The sequence below is a fragment of the Leptosomus discolor genome, chromosome 3, assembly GCF_034619465.1.
Source record: "Leptosomus discolor isolate bLepDis1 chromosome 3, bLepDis1.hap2, whole genome shotgun sequence".
Classification (NCBI taxonomy): domain Eukaryota; kingdom Metazoa; phylum Chordata; class Aves; order Leptosomiformes; family Leptosomidae; genus Leptosomus; species Leptosomus discolor.
The window spans coordinates 53502561-53517462 of record NC_141393.1 but is presented as its reverse complement, the minus strand read 5'-3'; the positions used below and the strand labels follow the sequence as shown (position 1 = coordinate 53517462).

General features: G+C 41.7%; 1 protein-coding gene across 2 annotated transcripts; it reads right to left on the bottom strand.

The window, feature by feature from the left end:
* Nucleotides 1-983: 983 nt before the first annotated feature.
* Nucleotides 984-13914, bottom strand: CMPK1 (cytidine/uridine monophosphate kinase 1). Of its 2 annotated transcripts, XM_086462068.1 has the most exons (6): nt 13817-13914; nt 5161-5307; nt 4123-4275; nt 2555-2631; nt 2378-2474; nt 984-1909 (listed from the first exon to the last, which is right to left on the bottom strand). In XM_086462068.1, the coding sequence occupies exons 1-6, from the start codon at nt 13889-13891 to the stop codon at nt 1868-1870; spliced, it is 591 nt and encodes a 196-aa protein (XP_086318194.1). In that variant the 5' UTR covers nt 13892-13914; the 3' UTR covers nt 984-1867. The 2 variants fall into 2 exon arrangements, with proteins under 2 accessions (XP_086318194.1, XP_086318195.1); XM_086462069.1 differs by lacking the exon at nt 5161-5307.
* Nucleotides 13915-14902: the final 988 nt, after the last annotated feature.

Genomic DNA, 14902 nt, shown 5'->3' with positions numbered 1-14902 from the left:
TAGCCTATGTCAGCACACTTACACAATAAGAATTAAATTCCATGATTTCTTTTTTTTTTTTTTAAGAGGAAATTCATAGAGTGAAAGCATTAGCCTCCCACCCTCACAAAAGTAGTCATGGTCCATATATTCTGCAGTAGTAAACAGCTATTTGTGCTCAGTCCATTGTTTGAACTCTTACCATACTGGAAAAGATGCTGTAGTTTACCCTTTGTTTCTGTACCCATCTCTTCCCCAGTTCAGCAGACTCAAGAACCTCAGTGAGATGAGAATTTATGTAAATACAAATCTGCCTGCACAGATCAGATTGCAGGATAAGGACCAACATGTCTGATTCTAATTAGAAGCCAGGCTTAATTGAAAGCTTTTCCTAAATAGAGAAAGTCATCAGTAAAGAAAAGCTGAACCCCAAGATTTCAAAATCACAATTCCCTGTAATTTGCCACATCTATTAGCATATCACAAACCAATTACAGTGTCAGTTAACGTAGGAAGAACCACTCTTTCACTAAAATTAGTTAAAACACTCATCTTCAAGCCTTCTGAAGCCTTCTTCAGTGAGAGCTTAGGGCATGAAAGGAACGCATGGTTGGGCGCCCCCAGATCTATGCATAGTACATAGGGGAGAGAAAAGGTTACTTTAAACAAAAGGCAGAATTACACCACATCTGTGCAAACACTTAAACCAGTTCGGTTCAACTAGTTATCTGCTTATCCCAGCTATTGCTGCTGACTGTACTTGGCTAATTCAAGAGAACATGATGAAGCAGGACCCAATTTGTTTAAGGGAATGGAACTTTTTTCTGCAGGTATCTTCCCCTCAGCTCGTTATAACAGAAGTGCAACAATTTACAATCTTTTCAAACAAACAGCTATTAAATTTATACAATTTTAGGGAAATACATTCACTAGTTTAACCATAAAAATATTTCCCCAGCTAACAAACCTTAAAGCATTCAGCAACACAGTATTTCAATAATAATAATAATAGAGAAAATCCCTTCCACTTGTTACAAAAGACGGAACTATTAGAAGCTTTTGCTTATTGTACACTATTTAAGAGTTTTGCCATCTTGTGAAGACCATGCTGTAATTCAGAATATAACTATTATTTAAAATAAATGCATATGGAAATACTGACCTGACTGAAATGATATTCTTAATGTTTTGCAAATTAAGACAAGGTTAAAGCCCAGGGCCTTGTAATCCAGGTACTCAAGAACTTACAAGACAGTTTACATCCAGAGTTATAAGAAAGCACCACTTTCCATTAAGTACTTTGTATTTCTATTGCTGAACAGCATATTAAACAGTTTTGTGAGAACTGCTAAAACAGATTCTCATAGTAACTCTAGCTTGACTTAGAGAATTCAGGTTTGGGGACAACAGGGAACTTCGTGACAAAATTATACTAAAAAAATATCTGCTAATTTGGTCCAAGCATCCAAAAAACAAACAAGGGCACACGGGTCCCTCATTGCTTAATGCTGCTGTTTAGCTGATCCTTAAAAAAATAAAAAATAAAATAGGTGTGTGGCAACAAGGAATAAGAGGGGCTGCCCACGACAGGCACAGAACTGTGATAGAATAAATAGTCTCTTCAGAGAGATGTTTTAACTGTGGTTTTGCCATGTGAGTAACTGAACTTGTACTAATGGAGAACCCTGAAATTTGTATACTACAGCCACAAGAAATTATTTCCTATTTAAAAAACAGATCCATTTGTAATTAACTGCTTTTACAATCATCATTAGATATGTGAAAAACAATTAAAAAATCTTTTAAAACAATTACAAAGAGTGGACTGCAGTAGCAGCTATTTAAGCAAGATTCAAGCACAAGTTTAAATGAACTTTCAAGCTGGGAATTAGCCTTCTTTGTCAAAAATTTGTACAACTTTTTCAAAAACCTAAAAAGAGAGAGAATAATATTAATTTTATGAAGTGTTAGTCAAACAGATACTTCAAGTTAAACCAGCACAACAATAATTGACAGTATTTTAAAAAATATAGGTTTTTTCTTAGAACATTCACTGTAATTCTTTAATAGTGAAATTGGCACCAATTCTAGGTAACTGAGAAGAGCAATACTACTTCAGAAAAACGAAAGCAAGTGAAAGTGAAAAAGACACTGTTAAACACAGAAACACTAAAAATGTGTTTAGTCCTGTTCACATTCAAGCAGAACTGATTTATTAAAGTTATTCACATCTCAATCAGTTCTTCAAGAGTCAAAACAAGAGTTCCACAACTGCCTTCAGCAGTACACATCAGTGCTTAACTAGCACACTAACCACAGATACGCACATCTCAGAAGAATGCTAAAAATACGTACCCTGCCACTGTCATCCCCATGGTTTTTTGGCTTATATACTTACTTCATCAACAGATTTAGAGGCATCCACTTTTCTGACTTTTCCCATTCTCTCATACAAATCTATTATAGGCTTAGTAGACTGCAAATACGTATGAATTCTAGGAGAAAGCAAAGGGGGGAAAAGCATTACATGGTAAAGCATAAACAGAAGAAAACTGAAAAGTTTTGAAGATGGTACCTCTTTTCCAGACTCTCCCGATTATCATCACTCCTGCCACTGCTCTTGCCTCTTTCAAGACAGCGGCCAATACATATCTACAAAAAACATCAAAAGGATGATCACAACCAAGAACACAAGGTGCTATTGTGAAAGAAGGAACAAAACAAAAGTCCTGAAAATCTAAATAGGCCTGACAAAAAATACTGTCCAGATCTGGCAGATGTAACCAGAATCCACAGGGAAAGTTAGATTCTCCAGCGAAAAAGAAAGACAGTTTTATGCTTCATCAGTTTATTAAAATGAGGGGTCTTAAAATGGGATTGGGGTCAGTGGAAATAAAAGTAACATCAAGCTCTGTGGTTCAACAGGGTCTCCAACTTGAGACATTTAAAGAAGAAAATTACCTGATTTTCAAGGATGTGTTGACTGTTTGAAGAGCAGCATATCAAACTAGACTACTAACATACGCCTGCACTGAAAGTCACCGTGTGTTCTCCCAAGAATTTTGTAAGGCTACATACTAAGTTAAAATATTCTTACTTGACTTGACATTGCTATAAAAGACTTAAAAATCAATATCTAAGTAAAACCTGAAGAACTAACCATAGTTAAAAGCTTCCCAGTGAACTAAGTTTTGAAACAGAAAGTAAGCAACACTGACACATGTACACTTCATGTATATATTTACCTTACTCATGCAAGAGGACAATGGTTAAAAATTATGTTTTCCCACAAAGTACACCCCTAGTAAACAAAAATCCAGAAGATCATGTAGGCATTGTTGTCTATTTTTCGATCTAGTAAAAAAATTAGAAACTCAAAATTAACACCCCAACAAGTGAAAAAAATAATTTAATCTTATTTAAGTTTTTAACTAGAAAAAAAAATAACCCCTCACTTGTTCTTTGAGATTAAAACATAATTGCAATTAAGTAAAAAAAAAAGTAAACAACATTTCTCATGAACTTGGGGAAAAGGAAGAAAGTCAGCTTAAGGTGCTGGGGTTTTTATGCCTCAAGGGCACTGACACATAAAAAAGACAGTATATCACAGCACTTGTTAAATTAATATAATGTGTCACTGTCAAAATGCCTTTGTAATCTAATGACTTGCTGAATAAAATGTTGATTACTAGCTAACCTATAGCACAGCTCATAACTATGAAAATAAAGACTGCTGCTGCTAGCACTTTAGAATTAAAGCAGACATTGCTATAAAGTTCATTTTGGGCTAAACAACAGTTACTAAGAGTAAATAGAGTAACGCTTTTCTGAAAAATAACCAAATAATTTTGTATGTTTACAGTTTTTATAAATTTTCCTTAAGAATGCAATTGCCCAAGTACTTCCTCAACATCATTTATTTGCACATGATTATACCAAGCAGAATTAGCTGCCTGCTGTTTCAAAAACACACAGCTTTTCATTTGCAAAAACAAGTTGCCAAAAAATCCTTGAAACTCACAGCCCAAGCTACCTTTGTACCCTTACACTAGTCCATTCACTACCTGACAGTTTTGTTGTTCTTCTTGAATGATTCTCACAATATAGCATGAAGAGAAGTTACAAAATAACACACTTCATTACCTCATTGTCACAATCAAAAAAGAGAACAAAAGAAACATCCGCCTTCCCATCCATAGTCTTATTCCAGCCTTGCAGATTATCTTCATTCCTGGGAAATCCATCAATCAAGAACTTGTTCTTCTGGGAATTGGCAGCCATTGTTTGATCCATAGCCTGATAAAAGAGAATTCAATTCATGATCTCCTGCACATACAGCCATTTATCTACTCTTATTAAATTACCCCCAAAATGTTGACATGGTAAGCTGAGAAGCATTTATTTCAGGATTAATGCAGATTTACAAAATGTACTTTTGTTTCACCTTCGATGCATGCTATTTAATTCACCGATGCACCAATATAGCCTTCTTTCAAACTGAATTCATTATTTCATAAAGCTCAAAACGTCACAAAACACAATCCCAGCTTTAAAGTTGATTTTCTACAAGATACTGGGGAGTGCTGTTACACAATAAGATGCCCAAACATCCCTGTTCTAGCTAATTTTAATGGAAAAAACTCCACATAAACTTAGCACCATGAGCAACAGAAGCCTTTTCTGTCTTAAAGGAGATACTCTGGTTGTTTTCCTGGATGTTTTCCTGGGCATCTAATAATTATAAATGCTGGAGCTTTTCCTTCCACAGAGCAGGTGCTCTTCTCCTGGCTATCTATTTTGATAAAACTTACAGAAACTTAGTACCTTTAATGCCTCTACCCTCCAATGAAATATGACTGAGTTGACCAAGAGGTCCAAAAGCTAGTTAAGGGAAATAAGAAACACAGACTTTCACTGATTTCCCTAGAGCTACTATAAAAATAAGATAAAAATAATCCATTCTCACAGATCCCCAGGTATCAGCGACCATCACCTACTGCCCTCCAACTAGCCAGAAAGAAACATAAGTAACTGCTAAGAGAAGTCCAGTACGCAATGCACACCTACGTGTCTGCCATTTCATACTACTCACACTGGAGGAAAGGCAATTCTTCCAGAATACGGCCACCGCTTTGCTTAGTCTGCAAGCATGAACAAGCAAGGAAATAGTCCTTTCCTCACCCTCTTCAGCAAGCTGATTGTTATTTCAACTGGTACGATTTCCCCCTCCTTAATGTAGTTCTCAATGAGTTCTCCATACTGTGATCCTGGCCTTTTTCGTTCATCTCGAAGGAGGTCACCAGCAGAAAGGTGCGTGTAGCCATATTTCTGAAACGTGCAAAACAGGCACAGACTCCTTTGAATTAGTACAAGTTAACATCAGTCAACAGTGACAACCACACTTACCTTCGCATTACAACAGAAAAATACAGGGAATAACATCTTGCCAGTGACAGGCCTATTCCATGTTCAGTGTGTAATCTGGCAATACAGCATACTCTTCATGCACAGAAAGCAGAGCAGTAGAGAGACTCTTGGGTAAAATGCCGAACAGGGCTTTGGTCAGGTATTCATGTACTGTTTTCAAAGGTAATTTTGTCATGTTTGGAAATAAGACTGTCTCAAAGTCTCCAAGGCACTTCCTGAAGTGTTACACTGTGCAATGAGATGTGTAACAATCACCAAATTAGATACAAGCTATATACCCCATCCTAATAGTTCCGACTACTTAAAAATTGTAAGTGGTTATCAGTCACTGGGTCAAGTCTTGATTTACAAAGTGAAAAAGCTGAGATAGTACCTTTCCTTGCTATGTTTATGCAGTAGGTTTGTAATTTTATCTGACCACCTACTTAAAGAAAAGCACATGAGGTGACTCCAAGTCCTTTGGAGCTTGAAGAATGTTTCAAGCGCAGCACAAGTCAGAAATCCTTTCGTTCCCATTGTGGTTTTGGCACCAACTTCCTCCTCTACCTTGGTCAAATCACTTTAACTCTGCATCTAACACTGCAGCTGCACCAACAGTCCTACAAATGCACTCCTCCAAACCCAGCCCTACATGCCTGGCCCTGCTACCTCCTTCCCTGGGATGAACATGACAAACTCAGAGGCTAGTGCCTTCTCATAACGATGATGTGGCAGATGAAGGTAAACAGCTACACTGCGGCCACCCTGTGTCACACCTTGTACAGTAAACAGAAAGACAGCAAAGACATCAGGTCCAAATCTATCAATTTGACACCAGTATGCAGAAAACCAGCAAACACGATCAATCTTGTCTTTCACTGCAAACTACATCTAAAAAAAGTTGCTAATGCAAAATACCAAAGGTATTTATTACACTTTAATTTCTCAAGCATTTACCTTCATAAATAGTCACCTAGTGCAAACATACGAATATACTCTTACCAAAGAGAAATGCATTGTTATAAAGGAAATTTCAGAGCACAAAATCATTTTCTCAGTTCATCTAACACCAGAAGAAAACTAAGCAAGTGTACTATGCTCGTTGACCAAATATAGTCTGTAAACAGGCAAGACAGACATATCCTTGGTGATTACCTAAGCTAGCTATACATCCAGAGTACACCTATACATACTCATCCTAAAGTTTTTACACAAAACAAAAGAAGCAACAAAAAACTTCAGGGTTATCAGCTTGGCTGCAGCAACATCCAAAGCAAATTTCAAAAAGGGTGTCTGAACAGCATAATAATGTGACTACACACTTTAGAAGGCTGTGAACTTCGGATTTAAAAACTTGGCTACTGGACTAAGTACGACTGAAATATTACAAAACCCACTAAGGGACTTTAAAAATATTTTAGTTGCTTTCCAATTTCACCCACAAAAGCGTGGAAAGTTAGTTCTGCCATAGTCACAATTTAAGCAGGGATATAATTACCTAAATCTCCAAAACTCTACACAGCTGGGAAAAAAAAAAAAAAGGGAGCAAGATTTTGCTCTAAATAACTGTGAAGAAAAAGCTCCACAAACACGCTCTATAAGGTCACCGTACTCCTGCTTTAACATGCATTGCATTTGGATATGCCTATTTAATTGCTAATCTAAATATTAACTATGAACTACAGAAGCCATAAGCCAGAATAAAACTTTCCTTATAAGCAAGAAACCATACTCTGCTGTACCCTAAATTAACATGTGGTTCTTCTTGCTAAAGTTAAAGAATGATGATATTTTTAACACCAAGTTTCTACAAAGGAGAAAACAGGAGGAAAATATAATCCCTTCGGTTTTAGAGGATTACCAAACCATTTAATTTTCCTTAGCATTTTCCTTTTCATGCATGAAAATGAAATTGAGTCAATTTTTTGAATTCTGTCTTTTGCAACAGCAAACTAAAATATTTTTTAACAGCTGAACAGGGAAGTAAAATATAGAAGTGTTTTAAAGTGCTGTGGTATAAATAGACTTGTTTTAGATAATAGTAAATTGTATTTAAAAGTAATCTTCAGAATGGATTAACCAGGCAATAAGAAAAACAAATCTCTCTTTCAGGGGCAAAACATCTATTTGTTAACTGTACTGAGTCAAGAGCCAAAGAAAACATGTCGGTTCAAAAAATGCAAACAAGCACGGAGAAAGGCTTGGCTGCTGCTCCATACACAGAAGGCTTCAGAGATGCGGTGCTCACGCTACTCTTGCCAGTTTTAATCAGTGAGTACAGGGCACAAAGTTTTCTTTCATCTTAAGCGAGATAAACCCTCAGCAAGTGTCCTGAATTGGAGCAAATCGTCACAGCCCCAAAAGCTCACAAAAGAGACTGTGATGTAACTGTACAAAAACCAGGGCAAAGGAATCCCATGGTTTGCCAAGGTTTGCATCGTGCCAACGTGGCTTTTCAGCAGTGCCAAGTACATCTTGATGCAATCCCCAGAACGTGACTTGTTGCAACTACTGCTTAATTCTTCTCCTCCAGAATTAGAGAGGGAGCAGGACTGTGGCTGCCAACAATGAAAAAGCAGTTTCTCCAGTTCTTGAAGGACGCATATATACTAGATTCATAATATCAGACTGAAACGAAGACTTGAAATAGAAACTAGGTTAAAAAAATTTCCAAATGCTTGGATGCCAAGCACCTAAAATCTGGACAGATTTTTAGACTACAGAGACGAAAAAAGAAAATATAGAATTAACCATTCTAAAACTTATTCCAGAGATAATGTTTTCTGCTATGCTAGCAGACTGTCATGCTGTTCTATAAGAAGAAAAAAGATTAAATCAGTAAGTTGCTATTACTTTTTAAAGCATTTTTTTTTATTCTCATTATATCTCATTATTTTTAAAACTATTTTTATATTTGGAGAACCATAATCCAAGACTCTCACAGAAATTAACTGTGAATGAAAAAGATAAAAATCAGCTGTCTTCAGCACCACTGCAGAAATCTTCCTCCTTTGCTTTCAAAAAAAAAAAAAAAACCCCACCCCAAAAAACAGTGAGGTGGAAAGGCAAGCTCAAGTTTCCACCAGTCCCACCACAGAGGTGTTACTCGGAACAGCACTTAACAGTACTGTGTAGAGCAGAGCAAAACACTGCTTGCTTATTTGTCTCCCAGTGACCTGGTAAATCAGTCCCCATTCAGCAGGACAAGCTGGGACACACAAGCAGATGCTCCACATCTCCAAAGTACAACCCAAGACTGCAGGCTCTCTGGGATGCCTTTCTCTCCCCTGTCCTATTGCCACTTCTAGCTTCCTTCTCTCGGCCAGGATTTGCAACTTCCACTCCGCAGACAGAACATGCTTTGTGTTCAGTAAATACAATAAAGGAATACAACTGAAAATACGAGTCATATCTGTGTCACACTTGAATAAGGCGAGGTCTGCCCTACCAGCCTTCTAGAGGCCGTAAGAAAGGATCAGCAGTGTGCAGGAGCTGCTGTTGGGACTCCTTACACAGCCAGATTTCGAGGGACACAAGGTTTATTTCTGATTCAGCCCTGTGTGGTCCAGCAAGACATCTCTCCACTAAACACACAGCTTGAGACTTCCTTAAGCGAGCAAAAGCCAAGAAAAACCAAGAGAAACACAAATTACTGCTTTGACCTTGACTCCTATCTTGGCTTATCACTGTTACTCTGAAAACGAAAGTCACAGGGCTTGAGATCTGAACAAATAAAATACAAACTTTTATTACCCTAGTTCTGACCTATCATATCTTGGGCAACATTAATAAACAACCAAAATTTGCTACATATACCATTTAAGATCTAGTTAAAATAAAAATAGAACTGTTTAAAGCCTGCAGCCTTCATTTTTTTTTAACCTAAAAAGCTTTTGTCTGTCCTATTAGCAATTAGCACACGGAATTAAAACTTTAATTTAATATATAAACTATAATGCAGTAATAGACCTTCTGTCTGCTTATTCCAATTAAAAAAAATTGAAGACAATTTCTTGGTTTGAAATAAGTTCTTGCCTCTGGGGGAAGAAAAACAAACAAAAAAAAAACATTAACAAAACAAAACGCACAAAGGAGATCCCACTGACAGTGCCCTCAGGGAAGGGAGGGTAGGGCAAACAAGAGCATCCCAGTGCTTCAGGAACGCTGAGCTCAATAAAAGGCACCCAGTATGTTTGGGAAAGTCCAAAATTCAATGCCCAGTGTTCTGCAAAATGGAAGCACATAGGGATAAATCTTCAGGGGGTAGACTTAAATGATCACTCACAATGTTTTGTGTTGTTTGGGTTTTTTTTTTTTTTTTTAAAAAAACACACACACAAAAAAAAACACAAAAAAACCCCACAAACCTCCAAAGTTCAGAAACACAAACTTATATTCCAAAAAACAACTATGAGAACTTAAGGCTAAGTAGACTACTAATGCTTGGCACTCTTGAAAGATATTTCAGAAATTGAGTTTAAAGCAAACAATTTTAAAAACATTTTTATTTCAAGGAAGTTAACGCTGTCTCTTAGCAGACTTCCCGAAGACAATTAACACATGATAGCAAAACCTAAATCCACCGCTACATTCAGAAGAGTGTTTCTAATACAATGAGTAGTTCTTTGCATTATTTTCTTCACCCTAGGAAATCTCCTTATCATATATCCCAAAGCAACTTAACAGCCTTTTCCATTTGGATATTAATGTACGCTTTTATAAGAGGAGAAGTCTCAGCATCCCACCTTGTGGAATTTTAGATTTAACCACGAACACACAGGACAGGGCTGCGGTGGAGGTGAATTATATTCTAGGTACACAGAGAGGGATTTCTGGCATACCCCAAATCCCTACAGAATCACCTTACCAAAACAAACAAACAAAATACAACTCAAACCTCACTTGGAATAAAACCAAATTATTTAGTTGTTATTCCCCTCACCAAAGAGAGAGGTTTGCATTTAAGGCAAAGGTTGCAAGGATTTAAAATTTAAGTACATGAAAACACATTTTGTGCAGATTTGAGGAACACGGGGTTTTTTCCTTGACTTTACTGTAACCATTGTATGAGCAAAGTTCAGCAGTCAGCAATAAAACACATTCATTTTGTCCTACACACATGTAATGATCTCACAGTCAGAGAAGATACAAACACTGTGAAAGCATGAAGCTGATTGCAAGAACCTGCATTCAAATGATATCATTCATTCAACTACCTGCTGGAATATTCTGCCCCACATGACAGCTACGCAAAGTCCCAGATGATGGCAAGCTCCACCTAACAGAGCTGTGGAAGGTTTCAGGAGTTAATCTGCAGAACTGGAAGGGAGAGGATAAGAATTTAACAGGGAATTCTGCTTCATCCTCTCCTAAATAGGAGGAACTGGTCCAGAGCAGCAGTTCTGTTGCATTTGCATTTCAGTGACAATTCTGTGAGTTTGTGGAACATGCACATGAGTCTTCCCTCCATATCAGCAAAAACCAGCCCAGTTTATCTTCGCAGATAAGGTTGGAGGAGACAGCTGAAGAAACCTAATCGCTTACCTGCTGTTCCCTTTTGTACGCTGTGTCAATACCCATTTCTGCCTGTTATTGCATCTTCTTCCCTCAAATAATTTCTACACTTTGGTCATGAATACACGTCTTCTCCAGAATGAGCGACTCCATAACTGCTCAATATACGTGTGCTGATTTAGGCTAGTACTTAACAAATGCATATTTCACCTACAACATGTTATTGCCACCTCCCTTTTCTGGGAATGTAAAGCATAGTCAGCAAAACAATTACAATGCTTCTTTGAGAAATCGTTCCCAGGTAGTACGTAATACCCCCTTCACTCTACAAAACACAGCTACCCTTGGTTTGTTACTAAAATCATTCAATGCTAATATCATACAAGGTCTCACCTCACCAAAGCGAGACTTCTTCCACATGTGATGTGCTCTGTCCTAAATCTCTAGTATGAAGGGCAACTGAGAAATATTTATAGCTCATACTGACTTTTTGTTCAGCACAAACTTCAGATTTACAGCAAGATACTGGGTCAGATTCATTCCAAATGGGAACCAATATTATTCAGTCCATTTACAACAGGGATGAATGAGGTTTATTATTACTCAGCTACAGCCCCTTTTCTGTGTGGCAAGCTGCCAACAGGGTTTAAAATCCAAACAAAAACACACCTTCAACCCACAGGCAGCATTGATTGCATACAGGCTATTCAACTGCCTGCACCAGGGCTCTCTGGGGGCTGACAGGGGCCAGGCCAAGGATGTGCTCTTAAAGAAGGTGCTGCGCTCTGCGTTCCATCCATACTTCCCTGTTCACTTTGCCTTTTCCTAAAGTTTTCCAGCAGGCTCACATCAGTCCAACTCTCCCTTCAACTACCTCAGACCTTCTCTCCCTCAAAGTTTAGCCAGTGGCTTCTGTAGAGGTGTCGGAGCGAGCAGGAAGGCCACCCATTTTGCAGTCAGAGGGACCAAGTTCTTTCTGCTGTCGGCCCAGTGACTTCAATAAACTTCCTACCATGCACTGAACAGGATTAGCAGAATTAAAGCAAATTTACACTTATTATTAGTATTTGGATTTCCCTCTCCAGGCTTAGAAAAGAAAATAAACAACAGCAAAAAGAAAATAAATAACAAGCAAAGTTAACTTCCTTCTTTCATTTTTAGCTGCAAATACAATTTGAGTAGTAATGACTCATTTGAACTCCTCCTAATAAAGTGGTCTTTATCCAATTTTATTAGTCTATCAAGCCAAAGGCATATATACTTCTAAACATAGGCCAGTGGCCACACAAGGTACTTCAGCCCTGAGGCTACATTAATGGTTTGGTAAAAGGCGTTAATGACAGCCTACAAGATTCCCCTACAGTTTAAGCTCATTTGTTTGCTATGTGCCAGGGGCAGAATCTGACCTTACCAAAAAGGCTTTATGAGCACTATGAACCTTTTATTCCACAATTTAATTTGATGAATAAGCCAGTTTGAACAAAGTCTGTAATTTGAGGTTAAAATCCTTCAGAGCCAAAGTCATAATGGCATTTTTCAGTCTGGACCAAATTTGCATAACTTAGTTATACAACACAACACTGAGGACTGGGATATAACAGCAGTGTGGATAAACTAACAGTGCTGCCAGGGCATCACCAGAATAGACGACACACAAAACGTGCCTGTGTCAGGAGTTGTGGGTTTTTTTGTTCCACCAGTAGTTTCAGAAATATGGGCATTGCTACAGTTCTTAGTCATTTATTTCAGTGACAGTATGGATAAACTTTGATCCTACATGGCTTTCAATAAGAAAAAAAATAAAAGAAAAAAAAGCTATTTGAAATCAAACATATACACATTTGGAAGCATTTAGCCTTAACTACTTCTGTAATTATCCACCTGAACACAGTGGAACAATCCCTGCATCTTTTGTTGCTGTTGTTTCTGAAAGGACAGTACTACACCATGGACCACTCACTATCCTTATTTAAGATACTATCTCAAAGGACATGAAAATGTATTTAGAAAACTGAAAATGTGAAAGTCTTCTCAACCTATACTGTCAGTTCTAGTCTCTTTGAAAAGAGAGAACACGATTAACCATCTACGGGGTCAGGACATCCTTTGACCTCTATCACACTCTGTCATAGAACAAAATTTTAGTTCTAGTTTTAACATTTTACTTTCACAGTTTACAGAGATGGCATGGCACCGGATCAGAAAGCCAACACCCTGCAACGTCGACTGCGCCAGCTCTTACGTTTAGGGGACAGGCTTCGGAAGACACAGACCCTGACCCTGTACGTTAGAGGTCAATGCATTCCCAACCACTGTAAACCGCCTCGCCTCCGCTCCCAGCCCACAAGACCGGCAGCCCGAGGCGTGCGGGTGGCACCGCCGCAGTCACCTGCGTGGCCACGCAGACGTGTACGGAGCCATCGAGGCGGGCCGGGCCGCAGGGCCGCCCAGGCGGTCCCGTCCCTCCGCCAAGGCGCAGCCGCCGACCGGTGCTCCCGCCCGGACCGCTGCCGTTAAGGCCACACTGGGGCAGCCTCCGAACCCCAAGCGGGTGTCCCAGAAGAAAAGGCAGGAGAAGGAAAAAGGCCGGGCCCTGGGGGGCTGACAGGGGCCGGAGCGGGGGCTGCCCCCGCCGCCTCACCGGCTAACGGGGAGATGTGGGTCAGTTATTTCTGTTTTATCGCCTCCAAGGGGCGGATCGAGGCTAGACAAGAGCCCAGACCGCAAGGGAGACGCCGGGCGAAGGGGGACACGCTCCCCTAAAAGCCCACCCCAAGCAGAGACACGGACCCCACCGGGGGAGGCCTACAGCTCCCAGCGTGCCCCGCCCGCAGAGACCCCCGCAGCCGGAGCCCCGCGGCACGCCGGGACGTGTAGCCTCCCACCCCCGCCCCGGCGACCGGTCCGCTGCCCTCACCTCCACGATGCGAGCGCACTGCGTCCCCTTGCCCGCCCCGGGCCCGCCGAGGACGAAGACGACGACGGGCTTCATGAGGAGAAGGAGGCGGCGGCGAAGCAGCAGCACGACAGCGGCGACGGGGCGGCGGCCAGAGGGCGGCCGTGGAGCACGCGGGGAGCGGCGGGCACCAAGGCCAGGGCTGGGGATGGAGCTGAGGCAAAGCCGCCGCCGCGCACCCGCTGCTGAGCTGTCCCCAGCGAGGGAAAGTGTTTCCGGGTCCCCGGCGGCGCGCGCCGACCGGGAGGGGCGGGGCCGGCACGTGCGCGCAGGGCCGGCAGTTGCGGCTCTCGTAACCGATGCGCACCGCGGCGGCTCTCCAGTCCGCCGGCCGCTGCGCGGCCTGCAGCGCGCTTTCCTCCTGGCCCGGTGTGCGACGGGCAACGCGCCGTCCTGCGGTGAATGCTCACCCCGGGCAGCACGTGGCCGCCGGGATCGGGGTGAAGCAGCCGGGCTGTACTGCTGCGGCGGGGGCCGCCCCGTGATGGACTTTCCAACCAGCCACCGAGCCTCGACGTTGTCACAGGCGTCTGCCTGGGTGCGGGCCCTAACCGAGCCTTGGGCGTTGTGGGTGGCCCACGCCCCAGTACACTGGGTGGGAAAGGCCAAGGCCGCAGCGAGGCTCCAGCAGGACCGGACGGGGGCGCGGCTGTAGCTGTTAATTTTGAAACCCACGAAAGCCCCCACGGCCCGGGCCGGCCCAGCAATGGCGGCGCCCTGAGGTGGCGGCAGCCCGCGCTGCCATGGCAACCGCGCTGCAATGCGCCTGCGCGCTCCCCGCCCGCCCGCTGACCGTTTATCAGACCGCTGGCGTTTTTAAATCCCCTGCGCGCGCGTTGGCGGTTGGTTGCCCGGGGTGCGCTTTGATTGGTCAAGAGAGCCGTTCCCTGCCGCGCGCCGATTGGGTCGAAGCAGGTAGTGGGGGCGGGAGCGCGGCCGGTTGTGCCTTCTGATTGGCCGGCGACCGTTGGCGGCGGGGAACGAGGGGTTAGTCGGGGGCTGGGGAAGGCGCTGGAGCGGAGCGGAGTGGGGCGGGACGGGACGGGT

Bases quoted from the DNA above. Each gene is read 5' to 3' on its own strand.
- CMPK1 (XM_086462068.1), bottom strand. From the start codon at position 13,891: ATGAAGCCCGTCGTCGTCTTCGTCCTCGGCGGGCCCGGGGCGGGCAAG. The intron at 4,276-5,160 runs GTGAGGAAAGGA...CTCTTTTATCAG, and splicing joins CAATCAGCTTGCTGAAGAGG to GCTATGGATCAAACAATGGC. The intron at 2,632-4,122 runs GTAATGAAGTGT...TGTTTTTTGTAG, and splicing joins TTTTTGATTGTGACAATGAG to ATATGTATTGGCCGCTGTCT.